Below are 24,234 nucleotides of genomic sequence, written 5' to 3'. Positions count from 1 at the left end.
GTTCTCGGTTATTGGATTATGCCATATCCAGTAATGGCCAATCAATGTCTGTGGGCCGCTTATTGGTAGTGAGTGAGGTGAGGTGAGGTGATAATTAAGATAAAATAAATATATACAATCTCTGCTGCAATATTTTGGAAACACATACACCAAAATAAAACATCAGTAACAAAACAAAAAAATTGATGACTGCGCAGTTTCACATCAACCACAGCTGAGGCAGACAGTGAAGAAACAGCTGGAGTCAGAGAGTCCATTGCCAAAAAATCTGGAGTTCAGAGGTAGGGGAAGAAAAGAAACAATGTTACACTTCCTTTGATTGTGTCATGTGTGTAGACGTGTTTCTACTTTGTCAGTTTTAGAAAGTAGGCAACTGGATAAGTTTATTAATTAAAAATCATTTTTATAACAAAGACGATATATATATATATACAGTGAGGGAAAAAAGGACAACTGCACTGCATCAAAGGGACGATAGACGGGGCCATGTACAATCAAATCTTGGGTGAGAACCTCCTTCCCTCAGCCAGGGCATTGAAAATGGGTCGTGGACGGGTATTCCAGCATGACAATGACCCAAAACACACAGCCAAGGCAACAAAGGAGTGGCTCAAGAAGAAGCAAATTAAGGTCCTGGAGTGGCCTAGCCAGTCTCCAGACCTTAATCCCATAGAAAATCTGTGGAGGGATCTGAAGGTTCGAGTTGCCAAACGTCAGCCTCGAAACCTTAATGACTTGGAGAGGATCTGCAAAGAGGAGTGGGGCAAAATCCCTCCTGAGATGTGTGCAAACCTGGTGGCCAACTACAAGAAACGTCTGACCTCTGTGATCGCCAACAAGGGTTTTGCCACCAAGTACTAAGTCGAAGGGGTCAAATACTTATTTCACTCATTAACATGCAAATCAATGTATAACTTTTTTGAAATGCGTTTTTCTGGATTTTGTTGTTGTTATTCTGTCTCTCTCTGTTAAAATACACCTACCATTAAAATTATAGACTGATCATTTATTTTTCAGTGGGCAAACGTACAAAATCAGCAGGGGATCAAATACTTTTTTCCCTCACTGTATTAAGTAACTGGTAAAATCGAATTAAATTGTATCTTCTTTATGTTAATTCAGGCTCATCCATCTGCAGTGAGTAGTAGATGGATTAAGAATAGGTTAATGCATAGAGAGATTCTGGTATTACTAATGGAAATGGACAAATAAAAATGTATTCATCTTTATTAAGCGTTATGGCTTTCACAAATATAACTGGTAATAGAAATACGAACGTGTGAGACAAGGGGTGGTGTGGTGTGGTTAGGGTGTTGTTTGAAAGCTCCCAGCCTCTAGTTTCTAACAAGCCATGAAGCCAAGCATTGGTATATTTTGTCGTTTTGATAAAAGTACTATTTATTTCTCGGATCATCTGTGATCCGAAAATAATGGAGCGGAATGTAAAGGATACATAAGAAATTGCATGAGCTGTGCAGGAGATTAGGCTACAGTATTACATATGAACATATGTGTCTTCAGAAGATGCCAGAAGTGGTCAGGGACTTTGCCATCCTGATCTTTAGTGGGTAGGTTGTACAACCCCTTAGGGGTAAGGGTTGAAGAGAAGTGGGATTTGGAGGGAGGGGAGCAGAGAGGGCATATAGAGAGTCTTTCTGGTGCAGGAAGACTGGAGTGGTCTGGAGGGAGTGTAAGAAGAGATGAGAGTCTGGAGGTAGCTAAGTGCAGTCTGGTCAAGACAATTGTGGGCAAGAACCAAAGTCTTGAACTGGATGCAAGCTATGTTCGGGAGCAAGCAGAGAAAGTGCAGTAGTGGAGTAGCATGTGTGAATCAAGGCACAGAGAAAACAAGACGAGCTGCCAAATTCTGGATAAACTGGAGCAGGCCATCCAGGAGTCGAGTAGTTGGTGAAGAAGTGTCAGATTCTGCATATGTTGCTCAGGAAGAATCATCAAGTATGTGTCTTAGTGGAGATGTGCTGGGAGTAGGTCTGACCAAGGGGGTAAAGGTGACTTAGCAGAAGAAAGGGTGAGGGAGATCAGAAGAGGGGAAAGAGGAGGAGGGAAAGAAGTGAAGATCAGATTTGGAAAGGTAAGTTTAAAATGATGTGAGTGCATCCAGGAGGAGATAGCAGAAAGACATTAAGTGAAGCTATTTTTTGCTAGTTTACTACCAGTCAGAAATTATTGTGTGTTTTTTTTTGTTTCCAGGTATTACTGTCTTTTAAAATTTTGTCCAAAAAGGGCCATTACTGTCTTTAATGTCATTAGTAGTAGCATGCTTTAACAGCTTAACTACAGGTGTTAACTTGTTTTGTATGTCTGGGTGCAGGCAGATGCTTTATGACCTCTCAGAGAATATAACTACAGATGATCTGAAAAATGCCAAGTTCCTGTTACAGAACACCCTTCCCAAGTGCAAACTGGAGGACAACATGGTAAGTGGGGAGCTGATATTGCCACAGTTTGCTCCCCAATCCATGCCCACTTTCACACAGAAACACCAGCTTTGCATTAACATTTTCATTATATTGTGCCATGTAAAAGTGTGATATTTATGGGTTCAGTCTCCCAAAATAATGGCACAACATCTATGGTTCCCAGTGATGCAGCGATAAAATAATAAGGGGGTGTACTATATGGACCAAAGAAGTTGCTCCAAATCAACACTGCGATCAGTGAGTTTGAGTATTCAATTGAAAACCAGTAACAAAGTAACAAACTGTTAATGTGATTCTGGTTTTGTAGCACAACCTAGTTGATATTTATTCACAAGCATGCCACATTTTTTCTTCAATATAACAAGGTATTATGTAGTCAGTCAGTGAACTAAATTGACAGACTGCAGGTTTGTGATCACAGGACAGACTTGTGCATCAATTAGTATAATTTCGGGTGGTGACTTCTGTGTATTGTAATGCTTTATTTGTCTGATTGATTGTGTATTATTAGAGTATGCTTAAACTGCTCCTGGAGATGGAGAAAGCAGATCACTTGGACGAGAACAATCTGGAGACTCTTGAAAAGGTTATACAGATCATCTCCCCAAGCTTAATGAAAAAAATAAGCAAGTTCAAGAATGAAAGTAAGTCCGTTTCTATGAATAAAAGTTGTGTGGGAATTAATTAAGTGTATCTACATACAGTTTTTGGCCTCTTGCTCAAAGTCCATTTAAATGCCAACAGGGCTAGGAAATAATTTGTCTTTGACAGAGTCACTACTTTGAAAAAGTACCACAAGATAAACAATCAGTTAAGGAGTTAAGAATGTCTAAGCAAGAGTACAATAAAAGGATCAACTTTTACAGTTTGAGAATTCAACATTTATCACTGATCAGAAAGTAAGAAGCTATATATAGAGCAGATCTAAATATTGGGTGAACAAATACCTGAAAACAAAATACCATTCACAAGTAATCTAACTGTATGCCCTTTGTATGATATTGGTTTTTTTGTGGGAATACTGGTAAGTATTACTGGTATGAGTAAGGTAATGATTCCAATCAAGGAATTTAATTTATTTAACAATGTTGAATTGAACTACTTTTTTACACCCTCAGCAGTGTGACACAGTACCTTATGATTTTAGTAGATGTTCATGGAACACAAAATATGACATTTAGGTGCTTTAATTATTAAAAAGTGTCTATGAGTCATGTGAGCTCTGGGCACAAACCAGTTCTGATCAAGGGAGTCTTCTAACATTTTAGTGTATTATCAGGCTTGTTCCTTTTTGATAAAATTTTAGATGTGCAGGTTTTACGCTAAACAAAATATTTTTACAATAGTCTCTCTTAAGTTATTAATTTGAAACAGATATCTACTCAACACATACAGTGAGGGAAAAAAGTATTTGATCCCCTGCTGATTTTGTACGTTTACCCACTGACAAAGAAATGATCAGTCTATAATTTTAATGGTAGGTGTATTTTAACAGTGAGAGACAGAATAACAACAACAAAATCCAGAAAAACGCATTTCAAAAAAGTTATAAATTGATTTGCATGTTAATGAGGGAAATAAGTATTTGACCCCTTCGACTTAGTACTTGGTGGCAAAACCCTTGTTGGCAATCACAGAGGTCAGACTTTTCTTGTAGTTTTCCACCAGGTTTGCACACATCTCAGGAGGGATTTTGTCCCACTCCTCTTTGCAGATCCTCTCCAAGTCATTAAGGTTTCGAGGCTGACGTTTGGCAACTCGAACATTCAGCTCCCTCCACAGATTTTCTATGGGATTAAGGTCTGGAGACTGGCTAGGCCACTCCAGGAACTTAATGTGCTTCTTCTTGAGCCACTCCTTTGTTGCCTTGGCTGTGTGTTTTGGGTCATTGTCATGCTGGAATACCCATCCACGACCCATTTTCAATGCACTGGCTGAGGGAAGGAGGTTCTCACCCAAGATTTGACGGTACATGGCCCTGTCCATCGTCCCTTTGATGCGGTGCAGTTGTCCTGTCCCCTTAGCAGAAAAACACCCCCAAAGCATAATGTTTCCACCTACATGTTTGACGGTGGGGATGGTGTTCTTGGGGTCATTCCTCCTCCTCCAAACACGGCGAGTTGAGTTGATGCCAAAGAGCTCGATTTTGGTCTCATCTGACCACAACACTTTCACCCAGTTCTCCTCTGAATCATTCAGATGTTCATTGGCAAACTTCAGATGGGCCTGTACATGTGCTTTCTTGAGCAGGGGGACCTTGCGGGTGCTGCAGGATTTCAGTCCTTCACGGTGTAGTGTGTTACCAATTGTTTTCTTGGTGACTATGGTCCCAGCTGCCTTGAGATCATTAACAAGATCCTCCCGTGTAGTTCTGGGCTGATTCCTCACCGTTCTCATGATCATTGAAACTCCTCAAGGTGAGATCTTGTATGGAGCCCCAGACCGAGGGAGACTGACAGTTATTTTGTGTTTCTTCCACCAACTGTTGTCACCTTCTCACCAAGCTGCTTGGCGATGGTCTTGTAGCCCATTCCAGCCTTGTGTCCCTGACATCCTTGGACAGCTCTTTGGTCTTGGCCATGGTGGAGAGTTTGGAATCTGATTGATTGATTGCTTCTGTGGACAGGTGTCTTTTATACAGGTAATGAGCTGAGATTAGGAGCACTCCCTTTAAGAGAGTGCTCCAAATCTCAGCTCGTTACCTGTATAAAAGACACCTGGGAGCCAGAAATCTTGCTGATTGATAGGGGATCAAATACTTATTTCCCTCATTAACATGCAAATCAATGTATTACTTTTTTGAAATGCGTTTTTCTGGATTTTTTTGTTGTTATTCTGTCTCTCACTGTTAAAATACACCTACCATTAAAATTATAGACTGATCATTTCTTTGTCAGTGGGCAAACGTACAAAATCAGCAGGGGATCAAATACTTTTCCCCTCACTGTACCAGTGCTTGACAGTGATACATATTTTTATATGAGTATATATATTTATTGATTCTTATTTTTTGTCACATGTTTTGTAGATCGGAATTGCAGTTTAAGTACACAGGAAACCACACAGCCCTGGGAATATGGGAAAAAAATTCTGAGGCAGCGATCTGCAGAAGTTCCTTCAGTTGCTTCATGTCATCAGCAAGTAATTTTGATTGATTGTCCCTATTATTCTGTTATTTTTCATTTGTTCTTTTTGTTTGCACTTTTGTCCAAGTTGACTTTAATACAATTACATTTAGTAAAAAATAAAAGAACAACAAATGACAGCTGTTGTGCTATACTAAGTAGTAGTGATCTAAAACATTGAACAGGACAAATTGCACAATATAGTCCAGAGTTCAGATTATTTGAATCTGGGCTTTGTCATAGCCATATTTTCTTAAAGTTTGCCAATTGGTAGATCACTCTTGGAGATGGTGCATGTTTAAGGTAGCCAAGGTTTCTGGCCGCAAACAGCTACTCCTGCAGAGCTCTGCAGTGCTATCTGTGAGAGCTGCATCAGGGCTCCCCATGGTGCTGTAGCTCTGATGTTAGTGCTGCTGTTTTGGAAGTTGTGTCTTCTGTTTGTATATCTCTAGTTCAAGTTTCAGTTCAAGGGTAGGAGAGGTGAACCCTTTTGCAAGGCAGCGTTCCCAGTAACGTAAAACTCCAGCAGGCTGACATGTAAGCAGAATGCTACTGAAGGGTTAACTCAGTGATAAAAGGTGTATTCCTTAAATCAAAATTGTCCAACTCTGGTCCTAGAATGCCCCAATCCAACTGGATTTATGAGTTAAACAACACATTTGTAAAGTCTGGCAACTTCTCATTGTGAACAAAATATCAGGTATTTTGCTAAATTCAGTTATTTAGAGATATTTTTGAACAAACACACAATTCAGCCCTAAAAGACTAGATCTCCATTTATCAACTAATTTAATTGCTTAATAATTAATTGTTCCTATGCTTTAGAAATTGATTAATCACAAGTGATTTATTAAACTAACTGAACTGAGGCTCTCTGGGACCAGAGCTGGAGACCACTGCCTTAAAGTACCATTGCATTCATATTCTTTATAAATTGGATGTATAGTGTAATACTTATTCTTGTTTAATTTACTCTATATTTTCTGTCCTATTTTTTACAGGCTCTTCCACAGAATTCAAGACCAGTTTCATTTGGTGTGTTATTTGTCTTAAACGTTGTATTTACAATTCTCCGTAGAAATAGTTATGCACAAAATGTCTTTTCTGTTCAACATATAGCCTGAATATATTAACCTTTGTCTGACTGGGTTATCTTTTAAGTTAGAAGCACTGCCCAAGGTTTTCAGCGCACGCAGGAACGTATCAAAGACATTTGTCTATCAAAGCTGCCATTGGCCCTTGTGCCCGTCACTCAAACATGACCCTCCCACTTCCTGCTTGTATAAAAGGTGACGTCTGCACAAAGACTTCCTTTTTTTGCCCTTCGCCTTTGTTTGTGAAGACAGGTGAGAGCGTTTTTCGGCTGGCTGGTATTACAAATATTACCATCCACCCACTGGTTCGCTACATTTGTGTGTTGTTGTGCTTTTTTAATTTTATTTAAATTAGCCACAGTGTTTTGTTCCGTCTGCGCCACGGAAGTCCGTCAGCACCTCGGTTCATCTCGGCTTTCACATGACTGCTAGTCGTTTAATATTAATATTATTATTATTATTATTATTCAGGCTAGTTCACTGTGTTGGTTTTTGTCCACAGGACTTTTTCCTCCACAGCGAGAGTGCACACAGCGGCAGTAATAGCCGCGGCTGGCCACCTGGCCTAAGCCTCGGTCTGTCGTAAGAGACCTCGCCCACGAGAGGGGCTCCTCCGCTGGCTTGCGCCCGCACTACAGCCCTCGACTGCGGCTGTAGGAGGTCTTGCTTTTCCAGTTTACTGGAGCTCTGCTGCGCTCAATCATCCATGTAATGGTTCTGGTGTGTTCAGCCCCGCTTCAGCTGGTGGTTTTTCTACCGTGAGCCCTCCGGATTCCGAACAGCGTGGCACCCAGTGTCCCTGGTACCCCCCCCTGTATGGCCCGCGTGGTGCTTGCAGTGTGCAGTGCTTGGTGTTACACCTGGTCCTCCTGTGTTGTTGCCACAAAAGAAAAGGCACAACTTGGTAGAAGTGTTCCCTGGTTTTCGTCCCAGTGCCCCAGTGCAGTAACATGTGTGTAGTGCCCCTCCCCCACTGTGTTGTGTTGCGTTGCCAGTGGAGACGCGCTTACAGCGGCAAGTCCCGCTAGGTGCTCCACTGTCGTGAGAGCACCTCGGCTGCTGGTGTGCCTTCGGTACCCGCGCTGACTGGAGCACTTGCTGCATGCTCATGTTGCAGTGCTGCCCCGCCGCTGTGCCACTGCACGATACCTGCTTGGAGTTGTGACATGGTCTGCCCCCTCTGTCTGGACCAGGGAGGCAGAGCAAGTGTGGGACTTCCCCCGCCACCCCCGCTTTGTTGGCAATCATGTCGGCAAAACGCGTGAGCGAGTAACACGCCCTGTCCGTTCACCCTGCGTGTGTCCGTTTTGCGGGAGATCGTTCCAGGGTTACGCTTCGGCCCAATCACGGGGCCAGGTACTTTCAAAGCAGCGCCTCTCGCACTGGATTGTGGACAACATTACCATGGCCTACAAGTCGTCCGGAACCTGAACACCTGGTGGCCCACTCAACTCGAGGTGTAGCCATGCTGTGGGCCCTTTTTCAAGGCACCCCACTGGCAGACATGTGTACGGCTGCGAGTTGGGTCTCGCCGCACATTTTTGATAAGTTCTACGTGCTGGACGCGATGGGCCCGGTTCCTTCTATTGGGAATCCAGTCTTGGCTTCAGTTGAGCCTCAGTAGCTTATCAGGCACTGGCTCCTGGCTTTTCTATCCCTGTCTGCCCCTGTTGAGCATGCTTGGGAAAAGCAACGCAGAACCGTTTTCCCTTCCTACAGGACTGTGACTTGTATATAGTTAATTCTGTAGGCAGGAGGGCATATGTTTTTTACACCTGTACCCCGCCATGGTACATAGCTCCTTTGTCAGCAAGCCTGTGGCCCCGCCCTAGCTATGCTAGCTGTGCTGAGGGCCGATGCTGCTGCTGTAAGCTTTGAGTTTACTCTTCCGCCCCATTATGTATATAGTTCATTTATTGTCATCAGTAGAGCATCTGTTGCCACTAGCTGCTGGTCGGCAGTGTGTAACTTGCACCTGTGTCCTGCATGTGGTGCATGAGCTGGATCCTGCACCCTGCAGTGTATTGTTCATTGGAATAGACAGCTGAGTTTGTCCACTCCTTGTTAAGTTGACTGCTCCTGTTGTTAGCGAGGGCACGTTGTGCCTTGCTATGTATATAGTTCCTTTGCCAGCAGTCTGTGGCCCCACCCTAGCTATGCTGCTGCTGTGTCCAGCGGAAGGCACTTGAGTTGGCTCTTGTTGTCCCGCTGTGTATATAGTTACCTTATTTAATTGAACTATCCAGCAGTAGCTATCCAGTCAAGTTAGCCTGCTGTACGTTGAGCACAAGGTGCGCTCCTAGCCCTGCTAGTAGAGCAGGAGGCCGCTATTACTAGGCTTCGCGGTAGGCACAAAGTTCCTGTTGCCCCGTGGATACACCATTCGTTATTTCTCCCCAGTTCAGCGTGATTGCAGTCTTCACGTCTGGGCAGCGCAGATGTGGCCCCAAGGGGCCCCTGTGGCTTCTATCATAGATTTGGTACGACTCCTAGTAGGTACGGTGCTTCTAACTCGAAAGATAATGATAGGATGCGTATGCACCGTGGTTATCTGAGAAAAGAAGCACTGCCCAAGGGTTGCAAGGTCGTGTGGGAGTTCTAGCTCTTTGTGCAGATGTCACCTTTTATACAAACAGGAAGTGGAAGGGTCCTGTTTGAGTGACGGGCACAAGGGCCAATGGCAGCTTTGATAGACACATGTCTTCGATACGTTCCAGCGAGCATGAGAAAGTGAATGTCATAGATTGGTCCAGTAAAAGCCTGTACTAGAATCCAATTGAAAATACAGATCCAGGTAGAGACTCATAGCTGTAATTGCGGCCAAAGGTGTTGTTCCTAGTATTGACTGGGGTGAATACATCTCTAACCAAGACATTTTAGTTGTATTTATTTTTTTGTTGTTTCACAATAACATTTATCTTGCCTCTGCAGAGTAGGTTGTGTAAATCAAACGAGGGGAAAAAATCCCATTTAAATGCATCAAAATGTCAGGTTGTATTCACAATAATGTGGAAAAATTCAAGGGGGGTGAATAGCCAATGTATGTATTTAGTCTTCCAGAACTACATCTCATTACTATTTACCATAAGCATAATCATAGATTTAATGCTTGGGAAACAATGCACACAATAGCTTGCTTTATTATACAACCTGTAAGATATATACATTTCTAATAGTATTGTATTGCTGTTAGCAATATTGCATTAATCACAAGTTACCTCCCTCATACTTGTTTTAAATTTTTAATGTTAGACAGTGATTAAATTCTGGTGTTTTCTATGTGTGATCTGGTTTACTCCTTTTTTATGCACTCTGTTATTTCTCTTTCATATCCTATGCCATTTTCTGCATGTGGTCCTGTTTCTGCACAGGCTGTACTAGCTAAACTGTCCATTAGAAACAGACCCTAAAGGGGAACTGTAGAGATCTGGAAGGAAGTGTAAAGAGGAAGAAAATAAGTGTGAAACAATGGAACAAAGTAGGTTTGGAATTTGATCTGGGTCTACACATCATCACATTAATTTGTATTTTGATGTAAATGAGTATGACAGTCACAACATTCATCCCCACGAAACACAGAATCATGAAGAAAACTAAAAGCAGATGTCTATCGCCCTCATCCCATACAGTACCACAGGTCTGCAGGTCTTAAAAGAAGATTTAAACAGTCAATCTTTAGAGAGATAGGAAGTAGTTACCCAGTCCTAAGCAAACAATTGATCCAGTTAAGTAATTTAGTCCTCAGCTACCAAATACCCTGTGGCGGTCCTAGTTCAAGGTTGCAGCTCTCTGTACTCTGAATTTTGCTCTTGATCACATAGGCTAATCAGACCCTTTTTTAACTATCTGCTTAAAATCATAATAACAGGATTAACAGTTCTTAATAAGGGAGTTCCTGATACAATATGTTTAATTTAAGTTTCAAAGGTCTTACAACACACCTACAATGTAGTATTTCTGAAATTAAGGACTGAGGGCAGAAAAAAAGCTAAAATAAGAGTTCATTAAGAAAATATTTTAATTACTAGCTCAGTAGTGCTAAGCAATTAAGAGTTTAGTTGGAACGAAAACCAGAAGAGACAGAGGTTCCCCAGTACCAGGATTATCTGTGTGACATACCTGGATATGTGGTCAAGGGTCCCATACAGTTGTGTTCAAGATCACCAAAAAAGTATTCAGATTCAGAAAAATAACTGTCTGTAACATGAACCAGTCAGTTGTTTAAAAACTGAAACATAATTTATGCATAGGATATTTTCCCACAGATCAAGACCAACTGTTGCCTCCATCACACTTCACTATGCCAGTGGTAAGACTTGCTTTAGTTTCATATAAAACTGTTCTTTTACTTAAAACAAAGGTGAAAGTGAAGCTGGTGCTTAACATATATTTAAAGATTAAACCATTAAAGATTTGTTGTGGATAGATAGACATTGTTTTAAAACAGTACATTTGTAGTAAGACTGATTGAGACTCGCCTACTGTGTTAGATACTTGTCCACTTGTCCAAATGTGTGAAACAACTCAACTGGGTTTTGAGTTGTGTTGGTTTATCATCATCAATTAATTAATTAATTGGGTTTTTAAAAATGTATGTTTGGTGTAATTTCATATTAATTTCTTGTTTTATTTAATGTTCTTTTTTTTTCTTATAGGAAGGATCAGCCTCCAGCATAGCATCCTTGGGTATTAGCCAATTTTATTAGCATTTTTTTAGTATTTTTTCCTCCCTTTCAATTACTCCTGAGATTGTTGTCCTTTTCCTCTTTTCAAATTAAATACTTCTACTACTGATTAACAAAACAAAACAAACACTGAGGAAACATCACAATCTTGTTCTTCTTCGAATGAGACCTACTCCTGCTCACTAGATTTGATTCCCTTTGTTCTTTTGCAATCCTATTTTGAACTTTGCCCTTTTGTGTGAAACATTTTAAATGGTTCCTCAAATTCTTGTGTGTAGCTGAAATCTTTTAAAACTGCAGCAGTGACTGTCCCAAAAAACCCAAACATAGCGTTGGATAATTTTTATAATTTTTATCCCATTTCAAATCTGCCTATTCTTGCTAAGATAATTGCAATTAAATGTTACCTCACTGCTAATAAACTTTATGAGCCAATTTATTCAGATTTTTTCACAATTGCACAGCACTGAAACCACCCTTGTTACTAAGTTACTGATGATTTTCCTATGGCAGGAGAAACAGGTGCTTACTCAATTTGTATTCTACTGGATATTATTGCTCACTCTGCACATTAAATCATAATATCATACTTGATAGGTAACTTGAAAGGTTTAAATCTGACAGGTGTCATGTCTGTGCCTCATACTGTTCCTGTCCGACCTCCAGAGATCACAGTCTCCTGAGTTTTAGTTCAGTTTTCCACTTGATTGTCAGTTAATCTCCACATAGTTAAGTTAATTGATCCTTGGTTTCTAATTAAGTTCACCCGCCTTCTCCTCATTGCCCTAGCTCATCAGTGTGACCTATATATTCTCCTTTGTTTGCTGAGTGCTTTGCTAAGTCTTGTTTTCTCCCTGAGTTATAGTTCTAAGCCCTCAATGGTCAGTCCTATAATCCTGTGTTTTGAATCCTCCTGCCTTTTCTTGACTTCTGATTCTTGGATCTCCTTCATTGCAGTGTTAGCTAGTTTATTGACCTCTTGCTTGTGTACCTGACCAAGTTTTTTGATTCTCTCTATACACCTGGCTCAGAATCCTTGCGTGGTTTTGACTTTGCCTTTGCCCATCCGCACCTGGGTCCTAAACTCCTGTCCCTGAGTCTCCTTTACAACAGGGTATCAACAAATCTCCTTGGAGGGTTTTAGTTCTGATGTTGACTGGTTCATGCTTGTTTTTTAAGTTAATCTGCATTGTAAAATGTAGATATTGTTCTTTCTTGGTTTCTTTATTTTTCTTCTGCTTATTATCTGCATTGTAAAAACATCAAACTATTAAACATGTCCTAGTATCTTCTAGAAAGAAGCCTCATAGCTACAGTCTGACTTCAGATTTGTAAAGAACATAATTGGTTTATTGATAAATTGGTGTAAGAAGCTTGCTCTTGTCCTAGGTTAATTCATATTTAAAATGTTTAAAATTGCTTTATAGAGTGCAGACAGGCTAATGGTTGCTATAGAACACAGAACACAGAACTAGCACAAAAGTTTTTCACAGAAAAGCTATAATGCTGCTTTAAAGGAATATACTACTACATATTAATTCACTGAACTGATTGCACTCATCAACTACACTTTTAAACATTGTCATGAATGTCATATTACAATGAAAATCTGAATCTTGTTTTAATTATTATTACTACCTCCCCTTGCTTGGTGCTGACTTGACTGTTTGACAGAGTGCACAGATGCCCGAAGGCGAAGCAGTTCACAATGTATGAACACACTGAACAGCATTGACTTCAGCTTGCCCTATATGTCTCCACTCTTCATCGCCGGTTTGTATATATATATTTTTTTCTCAGTTGAAATCAACAACTGTACCCTTATAGCAGGGGCTGCCCACTTTCCACATATATTACTTATTTCAATATCTGCCTTTAAAGGTGTAATACATAGATAATTGTACTTTAATTGGGAAATTTATGGATTAACAATGCTAATTACTGTTAATTAAGGCAGTTAGTTGCAGCAGAAATACATGCAGAAAGCAGCCAGCCCTATTTATAGTGTATTTTTCAAATTGTGCTGTCTAGATTGTCCCACACTCCCCCAAATCTCTGTGTAGAGACTTGGCTTCCATTTGCAGTCTTATACAATAGGTTAATATGTTGTTTGAAAGGGTGTCTGTTACTGTATAAGATGTGATTTTGAGCATATCTGTGTGTGTACAAGTCTGTATGTGTACAGATTTAGTTCCCTGTCTGAGGGAAACATTCCTTTGTGTGATTTCTCTGTGTGAAGTCATGTGAAGAATGAATAAATTGTATGTACCAAACTGCTCAACTATACACACAAATCCACTAACAGGACAGTTTATATATCTTTCAGAGCGAAGTCTGGCGTCAACCTCGGCTTCTCCCATGCTGTTCAACACTAGCAATACAGAAAACAACTCGGATGACACACAGGAAAGTATTGTGTTTATATGAACTGTTTAAAACCACAGAGATCCATTATTCCCAAGAGATTTATATTCCAGTTATCACATAGTAACTTCATCCTACTTATTATAATCAGGGTTGCTCCTCTTCAATTGTTCCAAGACTCACAACATTAGTCAAGAAAGATTTCCCCATGAACCCAATTTTAAAATGGTGGTTCCAGACAATCCACTTTGAACAAGAAAAAAAAAGATATATGTATACTTATGAACATTTTACAATAAATATTAAATCTGACATACAATTAATTTTTAAGGAGGAGGAGGTACTTACTCATAAACTGTAAATTGAAACAGAAGCGTCCCAATTTGAAGCCATCGTGAAAATTCAGGAGTAAACCATTAAATTAACTGTTAGAGAGCAGGGCGATGATGATGATTTTGATACAAGCACTGACTGCAGAGTGAAGCTCTGGGCAGTGTTGCCAGAAATTAAATTCCACTGCCCAAAGTAAATCAATATAGGGTTTTTTTACACTATAACATTTACATAAATGAATAAACACACTCTACCATTCATTAATGTACATCTTTTGGTATTTAAACCATTTGTCCTTAATATAAATAAATAAATCAAATCAAATCAGTATGCCTGATAAAGCAACCTGCAAAAAGTTTACCAACTTGCTAAACTTAGAGTGCGAGGTAAGTCTTGTACACAATTGATTCAGTCACATTTTATATTCAGTAATATCAATGAATGCAATTTAGTGTGTTAAATCTCATGGTTTTGCTATGAAACTGTTCACATACACTATTGTATTTATGCAAGTTTGTACACAAATGCCCCAAAAAATTGTTATATTTACTGTATTTTCCAACTCCCATCTGAGAGCCCAGATACAAATGTTGTCATTCAGCACTTTCAACAGATCGAGTTGTCATAACTACTATATAAACTCTCTTGGGCGCTTAGTCATATAAAAAATCAGGTTTTTGATCTGTACTTTTTTTATTATACAAAATTTTGAAAATGTTTTGTTTCAATACAAATGGAAATAACATGGAACAAGTCGAGTGCACTTCCATTTACCAATCGGGATATTTCATTCTCTTATTTGCTGACACATGTTACTTTAGGAAGGAATTTCAATCTAAACAAGATCATTTTCATGATGTGCTTCACAAAACACAAAAAATATAGACTAAAACCCCATTCACACTGAAACAATTGGCGGCAATTTGGCGTAATTTTGTTGCCATGGGTTATTGCGGGTGTTCAGTCGAAACATCCTACCCGTCAAGTTTTCCTACTTAATGCGCATGCGTACATGGTATTTAAAAATTATTTTTTGTTAGGATTTTGGAGAACGCCCATAAATCCGTGCTACCTGGACTGCATTGGTTTGCTGCATTTGTTTTTGTTTAAATATATTTAAACTTAATTTTTAAAGCATATATTTATAATTGCAAAAGCATGATATTTAACTTATGTCATTTTTATTTAGTTGTTTTGGTTCGGGTTGTCCAAGTAGCCAAACTTATACCAGTCATACCAGTACACGTTTAGGTCTTGGTTATACCGTTATTGCTAGGCGCTAGCGATAGGTCTATATAAACACTGATAACTTGCTGCAGTAATGTCTGTAATTGAATTGATTCGTCCTAATGTTTGACGTTGTTAAACGAGACAAACAAAGTAAATCACTTGTGTAACAAAGTTTGAACACTTTTTAATAGGATACAAGACCATCGGAACAGGCTAAATATTATTTTAAGATTGTTTATTACATTACAAAATATGCTAAATAATAAATGTCAAAGCTTGCATAGACTATGGTTGGTCTGCTTATCAAATTGTGCTACCCAATACTATACTGCAGGTAGGATGTTTTGACAAGGTTTAATTTAACAATAAAATGATAATACAATGCGTTATTATACCATTAACTGCCACTAAATTACACCATAATGACTACTGATTTCTCTCAATAAAAAAACGGCAAAGGCTCCGAGCGGTAGTATTATATATATATATATATATATATATATATATATATATATATATATATATATATATGTATATATATATATATATATATATATGTATATATGTATATATGTATATATGTATATGTATATATGTATATATATATACACTCACCTAAAGGATTATTAGGAACACCTGTTCAATTTCTCATTAATGCAATTATCTAACCAACCAATCACATGGCAGTTGCTTCAATGCATTTAGGGGTGTGGTCCTGGTCAAGACAATCTCCTAAACTCCAAACTGAATGTCTGAATGGGAAAGAAAGGTGATTTAAGCAATTTTGAGCGTGGCATGGTTGTTGGTGCCAGACGGGCCGGTCTGAGTATTTCACAATCTGCTCAGTTACTGGGATTTTCACGCACAACCATTTCTAGGGTTTACAAAGAATGGTGTGAAAAGGGAAAAACATCCAGTATGCGGCAGTCCTGTGGGCGAAAATGCCTTGTTGATGCTAGAGGTCAGAGGAGAATGGGCCGACTGATTCAAGCTGATAGAAGAGCAACTTTGACTGAAATAACCACTTGTTACAACCGAGGTATGCAGCAAAGCATTTGTGAAGCCACAACACGTACAACCTTGAGGCGGATGGGCTACAACAGCAGAAGACCCCACCGGGTACCACTCATCTCCACTACAAATAGGAAAAAGAGGCTACAATTTGCACAAGCTCACCAAAATTGGACAGTTGAAGACTGGAAAAATGTTGCCTGGTCTGATGAGTCTCGATTTCTCTTGAGACATTCAGATGGTAGAGTCAGAATTTGGCGTAAACAGAATGAGAACATGGATCCATCATGCCTTGTTACCACTGTGCAGGCTGGTGGTGGTGGTGTAATGGTGTGGGGGATGTTTTCTTGGCACACTTTAGGCCCCTCAGTGCCAATTGGGCATCGTTTAAATGCCACGGCCTACCTGAGCATTGTTTCTGACCATGTCCATCCCTTTATGACCACCATGTACCCATCCTCTGATGGCTACTTCCAGCAGGATAATGCACCATGTCACAAAGGTCGAATCATTTCAAATTGGTTTCTTGAACATGACAATGAGTTCACTGTACTAAACTGGCCCCCACAGTCACCAGATCTCAACCCAATAGAGCATCTTTGGGATGTGGTGGAACGGGAGCTTCGTGCCCTGGATGTGCATCCCACAAATCTCCATCAACTGCAAGATGCTATCCTATCAATATGGGCCAACATTTCTAAAGAATGCTTTCAGCACCTTGTTGAATCAATGCCACGTAGAATTAAGGCAGTTCTGAAGGCGAAAGGGGGTCAAACACAGTATTAGTATGGTGTTCCTAATAATCCTTTAGGTGAGTGTATATATATATGTATATAAGGTAGCACAGGTCGATAGAGAGAACTGTCGGTTTACGCTACGGTAGCATAATCTGACGAAGTAGGACAGCTCGACAACACCGGCAAATGACACGTCACATCCTTGCGTGGTCGACGCAGTGCGTCAGCTAACTGACGTAACCAATCAGAATAGTGGCACATTTGTTATTAGCAATCTTGGACCAAGAACTTATGACCGTAACGAGAAACGGAGTGGGTCGTTAGAAATGGTTGAAAATAATATAGCAATTCTTAATTCTGAATTTGGGAACATTTGAAAATTATTATCCTTGGATCATTTAGTTATTAATGGACACCAAACGAGCACGATGAGGCGAATAGCCCCCTCTCGTTTGTAAACTTTCTTATGTTTTTTATGTTATTCAGCAGGTTGGTGTATGTAATGCTAACTATTGCCACACATATGTCAGATGTTATATACCAATACATCATGCAAAATATAGTATCTCTAAACAGGCAAACGTGTTACCCCCTCACACTGGATATGTTTCAAACTAAATCGGTTCGGTTATTTTCCTTTGAAACAATGCATCAGTCAGTGTGCTGCCGTTCACACTTGCCTTGTGTACAAAATGCTCAGTTCGTAACTCGCGTTCGTTTTCGTGATTCACTCACGTGTTTTCTCAGGACTCAGATCATATTGCAATAATCAAGTGAGCTCGGTTTGTTTTGTATGAATAAATCACCGCATATTTAAGTTTTACATGATTAGTTAATATAAGAAATGGCAGCATAACGTATACAATAACAAATACATATGACGGCAATAATGTAACTACATGCAGTAGTCTAACACATTTGACAGTCTACTTCTGATACAACCGAATAATACACGGGTGTGTTCACGTTGAGAATGTGCGCAGTTCTGACCCGCAAAGCAATTCAGTTTCAGAATCGTGAACATGAAGATTATTATGAAGATGAACATGAAGATGATTATGAACATGAAGATGATTATGAAGATGATTGTGAGCACTGGATAGGACAATAAGAGCACTGGCTACCGCCCACTAGATCTGATTGACAGAGTTCCATGTTTTGTCATTTTGAAAAAAAAAAAAACAAATACAAGAGACGCTACGAAATGTAGAAGCGCACTGAGAAATGCAAATAGCAAAGAGACAAACGGGAAATAAATACATACATGTTGAAACTAATGAATGTATAAATAAATGTTGAAATAAACAAACAAATAAATAGATGAATAAGTTAAAACTTAATAGTTTCCATATTGTATTTTGTTTGATTTTATTCGGGAAAATTTACATCTACTCGCTCACACGGTATCTATAGATAAAGGGAGGTGTTAATTAAGTCCTACATTTTACTCTATTGCATTAATTTTAGGCTTTATACAATGTATTGAGGAGCTATAGAACACATACATATACAGAAAGCCTATATTCATAATTTAACGACTGGGGGCAGAAGACTCGAACCCCGTTCTCCCGCGCCGCAGTGCAAATTCAGATTTAACGAGCCTTAGAGCGCTGCACTATGTAGTGGTTAAGGCAGATGATTGTGAGATTGGTATTTTTTGGGTCCGAATTATAATGTATGGATGATGTTTTTAGGTGTATATATATATACACTCACCTAAAGGATTATTAGGAACACCATACTAATACTGTGTTTAAACCCTTTCGCCTTCAGAACTGCCTTAATTCTACGTGGCATTGATTCAACAAGGTGCTGAAAGCATTCTTTAGAAATATTGGCCCATATTGATAGGATAGCATCTTGCAGTTGATGGAGATTTGTGGGATGCACATCCAGGGCACGAAGCTCCCGTTCCACCACATCCCAAAGAGGCTCTATTGGGTTGAGATCTGGTGACTGTGGGGGCAAGTTTAGTACAGTGGACTCATTGTCATGTTCAAGAAACCAATTTGAAATGATTCGACCTTTGTGACATGGTGCATTATCCTGCTGGAAGTAGCCATCAGAGGATGGGTACATGGTGGTCATAAAGGGATGGACATGGTCAGAAACAATGCTCAGGTAGGCCGTGGCATTTCAACGATGCCCAATTGGCACTAAGGGGCCTAAAGCGTGCCAAGAAAACATCCCCCACACCATTACACCACCACCAGCAGCCTGCACAGTGGTAACAAGGCATGATGGATCCATGTTCTCATTCTGTTTACGCCAAATTCTGACTCTACCATCTGAATGTCTCAACAGAAATCGAGACTCATCAGACCAGGCAACATTTTTCCAGTCTTCAACTGTCCAATTTTGGTGAGCTTGTGCAAATTGTAGCCTCTTTTTCCTATTTGTAGTGGAGATGAGTGGTACCCGGTGGGGTCTTCTGCTGTTGTAGCCCATCCGCCTCAAGCTTTGCTGCATACCTCGGTTGTAACGAGTGGTTATTTCAGTCAAAGTTGCTCTTCTATCAGCTTGAATCAGTCGGCCCATTCTCCTCTGACCTCTAGCATCAACAAGGCATTTTCGCCCACAGGACTGCCGCATACTGGATGTTTTTCCCTTTTCACACCATTCTTTGTAAACCCTAGAAATGGTTGTGCGTGAAAATCCCAGTAACTGAGCAGATTGTGAAATACTCAGACCGGCCCGTCTGGCACCAACAACCATGCCACGCTCAAAATTGCTTAAATCACCTTTCTTTCCCATTCAGACATTCAGTTTGGAGTTCAGGAGATTGTCTTGACCAGGACCACACCCCTAAATGCATTGAAGCAACTGCCATGTGATTGGTTGGTTAGATAATTGCATTAATGAGAAATTGAACAGGTGTTCCTAATAATCCTTTAGGTGAGTGTATATACACCTATATATATTTAATTTCATGGAGTTACACCGTTTCAGAGTATGGAGGACTATCCAAACTGAAATTTAAAATACACAGAGAAAATAAATAGACGATTAAACATGGACATTTAGGCCTATCTATGTATTTATTAATCTATTTATTTGTTTATTTATTTCAACATTTATTTATACATTCATTAGTTTCCACATGTATATATTTATTTCCCGTTTGTCTCTTTGCTATTTGCATTTCTCAGTGCGCTTCAACATTTCGTAGCGTCTCTTGAAACATTGAACTCTGTCAATCAGAGCAATTGGGCGGTAGCCTGTGCGGTTATTGTCCTATCCAGTGCTCATAATCATCTTCATAATCATTATCATGTTCACGTTCATAATCCTCTTCATGTTCATCTTCATCATCATCTTCATGTTCATCTTCATGTTCATAATCATCTTCATAATCATCTTCATGTTCATGTTCATAATCACGTTAATCTTAATTTTGGCACTGATCACCCTCCATAATTGTCTGTATCATGAACACATCCAATATTCAAACCAACTGAAATGCAGTTATTGAATACAATAGGCTGCTATACTTGTGAATATTATAATCAGTGCACGTTGCACTGTATATAGTGCTACTTTACATAATACATTAAATGAAGGGTTTTTATAGCAATTTGTTATTTCTGATATTTTCTCTTATTCTTTTCTACTATTAAGCCGCAAAATGTTTGAAAAATGACTCGCTCACATGCAGCATTTTTAGTTAAAATTGTACTCTCTGATTAACTTTAATTTGCATTATATTCCATTAAGAAAAAAAAAAAAGAGAAATACCTTTTGTAACACCCTTGTTGAGTATACCCCAATATCCAGTTGTTGTCAGATTAACTAAATGAACAAATACAAATGCACATGTTATCTTAACTGGTACTGTACACATTTTTGGGTGAAATGTGGAGTTTGTTTTCTTTTTGTAAAATAACCAAGACCCTCCTGTGTCACATTCAAGATTTCCAGTCAAACCAAACTCAGTTATTTTGCCAAACAGACCGAGACCAACTCTTTTGTTGTCTCAGTTCGTTTCGTTTTGGTTCGATTGCCAATCGAAATGTATTGTTCAAACTTCTCCAAAAGAACCGAACCGCACTGAATATGAAACACCTCCACTAGTGTGAATGAGCCTTTAGACTGCATTACAGTGACACTGATGGTAGTTTGTTTTGAATTATTTAATTTTATTTTAATGCAGTAATGTCAAACTTTAAAAAAATGAAAAATAAAATAAGCTGTTTTGAGCAATCGATCAATCACATATCTGCAAACCCAGACTTGTGGAAGATATAGATATACACACAATGTAATGTCATGCCTTTTTTTCTCATTTATTTCAGTTAACTTTGCTGCAGTATATGTCAAGACCCACACAATGCCTCTCCTCACGTGACCATGAACCGAGAGCCGAGTGTCATACTGGGTTCATGGGTTCAAATGATCTGCAAAAACACACAACCATACAACCTGATGAACTGGTGCGAAACATACCTACAGTGAGGGAAAAAAGTATTTGATCCCCTGCTGATTTTGTACATTTGCCCACTGACAAATAAATGATCAGTCTATAATTTTAATGGTAAGTGTATTTTAACAGTGAGAGACAGAATAACAACAAAAAAATCCAGAAAAACGCATTTCAAAAAAGTTATAAATTGATTTGCATGTTAATGAGGGAAATAAGTATTTGATCCCCTATCAATCAGCAAGATTTCTGGCTCCCAGGTGTCTTTTATACAGGTAACAAGCTGAGATTGGGAGCACTCCCTTTAAGAGAGTGCTCCTAATCTCAGCTCGTTACCTGTATAAAAGACACCTGTCCACAGAAGGAATCAATCAATCAGATTCCAAACTCTCCACCATGGCCAAGACCAAAGAGCTGTCCAAGGATGTCAGGGACAAGATTGTAGACCTACACAAGGCTGGAATGGGCTACAAGACCATCGCCAAGCAGCTTGGTGAGAAGGTGACAACAGTTGGTGCAATTATTCGCAAATGGAAGAAACACAAAATAACTGCCAGTCTTCTTCGGTCTGGAGCTCCATGCAAGATCTCACCTCGTGGAGTTTCAAAGATCATGAGAACGGTGAGGAATCAGCCCAGAACTACACGGGAGGATCTTGTTAATGATCTCAAGGCAGCTGGGACCATAGTCACCAAGAAAACAATTGGTAACACACTACGCCATGAAGGACTGAAATCCTGCAGCACCCGCAAGGTCCCCCTGCTCAAGAAAGCACATGTACAGGCCCGTCTGAAGTTTGCCAATGAACATCTGAATGATTCAGAGGAGAACTGAGTGAAAGTGTTGTGGTCAGATGAGACCAAAATCGAGCTCTTTGGCATCAACTCAACTCGCCGTGTTTGGAGGAGGAGGAATGACCCCAAGAACACCATCCCCACCGTCAAACATGTAGGTGGAAACATTATGCTTTGGGGGTGTTTTTCTGCTAAGGAGACAGGACAACTGCACTGCATCAAAGGGACGATGGACGGGGCCATGTACCATCAAATCTTGGGTGAGAACCTCCTTCCCTCAGCCAGGGCATTGAAAATGGGTCGTGGATGGGTATTCCAGCATGACAATGACCTAAAACACACAGCCAAGGCAACAAAGGAGTGGCTCAAGAAGAAGCACATTAAGGTCCTGGAGTGGCCTAGCCAGTCTACAGAACTTAATCCCATAGAAAATCTGTGGAGGGAGCTGAAGATTTGAGTTGCCAAACGTCAGCCTTGAAACCTTAATGATTTGGAGAGGATCTGCAAAGAGGAGTGGGACAAAATCCCTCCTGAGATGTGTGCAAACCTGGTGGCCAACTACAAGAAACGTCTGACCTCTGTGATTGCCAACAAGGGTTTATAACTTTTTGAAATGCATTTTTCTGGATTTTTTTGTTGTTATTCTGTCTCTCACTGTTAAAATACACCTACCATTAAAATTATAGACTGATCATTTCTTTGTCAGTAGGCAAACGTACAAAATCAGCAGAGGATCAAATACTTTTTTCCCTCACTGTAGATTGAGCATCGTTTGCCTTTCCCTCCTGACTAGTTCTTGGTAGTGAGTCCAAACTGAACCGGCGCCCTGGTTAGAACCAATAGCCCAGTAAACATAATGGAAGGAAGCTGGCAAAACGGGGAAATGATCGAAATCATACAAACACGTCCAGAGTATGGGTCCGTGTCTCCTCTCCCGAACCCACAGGCTTCTGTAGCGTCTTGTTCCCATGGCGTCAGCGTCTTGCCGGCAATCTGTTTTCTGTGTGAATGGATCCTTGCTGTCAATTTTCCGGCATTCAAAGCCAGTGTGAATGGGGGGGCAACAAGAAAAAAACAGGCAAATGTTGGCTGCAATTTTCAGACATTTCAGTGTGAATGGGGCTTTATTCATGTAGAATGCGTCCCTAGCCTATGCGTAAACTCAAAACTTTTTGCTCAATGCCACAGTTCATTCACACACTATTCTTTATTTGTTTCATGTCTCTTATTTTCCTCTACCCTCCTTCCTTTCACATCCCCTTTTCTCATCCCATCTCCCCCACTCTTAAAGGGGCAGTGTGCTGGATGTTAAACATTGTGAACAATGCAATACAATTGCTCTGTTGAATTGTAAATGGCAGTCCTGCCTCCCTCCCTGGTCTAAATTACAAATTAAATCAATTATGATAAAATAAAAAGCTGATTTGAAATTATACTTTAATTGCTGGATGAATTACATATTTGAAATTTATAGATGCTTCTTTTGTTTCCATTATCTTTCTTAGTCTGCAAAATGTAGAAACATGTGCCTTACCATCAGTAAAATATTTGTATTTCTTCACTGAAGGGGTTGGATGTGTATGAGATGAAAGCAGAAAAAATAGGATACTGTTTAATCATAAACAACTACAGCTTTGAAGACTCTCGAAGCACGAACAGAAGCACAGACCAGAAACCTTTCAAAGACAGAGAAGGAACAAACAGAGATGCTGGTAAGCCCTTGTCGTTATTAGCTCTCAAATATATGACAATATTAAAACATAAGAATGGTTACCAATCAAGGCCTTTTGGCTATTATTTGCATAAAGTAATTTTGAAAGATTGAATAAGGTTTCTTGAATCAAAATTGTATTCAGTTCTGTCTACTGTGCCGTGTGTTTCATACTAACTTAAACCTCTGTGCGAAGAAGAGCCTCCTCTTCTCAATTACTTCCAATTCCTGTTTCTTCTTGTCGGTGTGTCACTGTTGGTTGTGAAGATACTGCAACAGCTAAAGGTAACTT

At 39.7% G+C, this 24,234-nt stretch overlaps 1 protein-coding gene across 1 annotated transcript in view; it reads left to right on the top strand.

The window, feature by feature from the left end:
• The window catches only part of casp10 (caspase 10, apoptosis-related cysteine peptidase), a 33,449-nt gene that overhangs the window by 5,678 nt on the left and 3,537 nt on the right, over positions 1 to 24,234 (top strand). Inside the window, exons 3-11 of the mRNA XM_066688309.1 lie at positions 2,333 to 2,438; positions 2,953 to 3,085; positions 5,470 to 5,582; positions 6,568 to 6,601; positions 10,926 to 10,969; positions 11,316 to 11,346; positions 13,020 to 13,118; positions 13,672 to 13,752; positions 23,800 to 23,943. Of these exons, the coding sequence (XP_066544406.1) occupies positions 2,333 to 2,438; positions 2,953 to 3,085; positions 5,470 to 5,582; positions 6,568 to 6,601; positions 10,926 to 10,969; positions 11,316 to 11,346; positions 13,020 to 13,118; positions 13,672 to 13,752; positions 23,800 to 23,943 (785 nt within the window). The remainder of the gene's footprint in view (positions 1 to 2,332; positions 2,439 to 2,952; positions 3,086 to 5,469; positions 5,583 to 6,567; positions 6,602 to 10,925; positions 10,970 to 11,315; positions 11,347 to 13,019; positions 13,119 to 13,671; positions 13,753 to 23,799; positions 23,944 to 24,234) is intronic.

The sequence above is a fragment of the Amia ocellicauda genome, chromosome 16, assembly GCF_036373705.1.
Source record: "Amia ocellicauda isolate fAmiCal2 chromosome 16, fAmiCal2.hap1, whole genome shotgun sequence".
NCBI lineage: Eukaryota > Metazoa > Chordata > Actinopteri > Amiiformes > Amiidae > Amia > Amia ocellicauda.
This window is presented reverse-complemented; position numbering and strand designations above follow the sequence as displayed.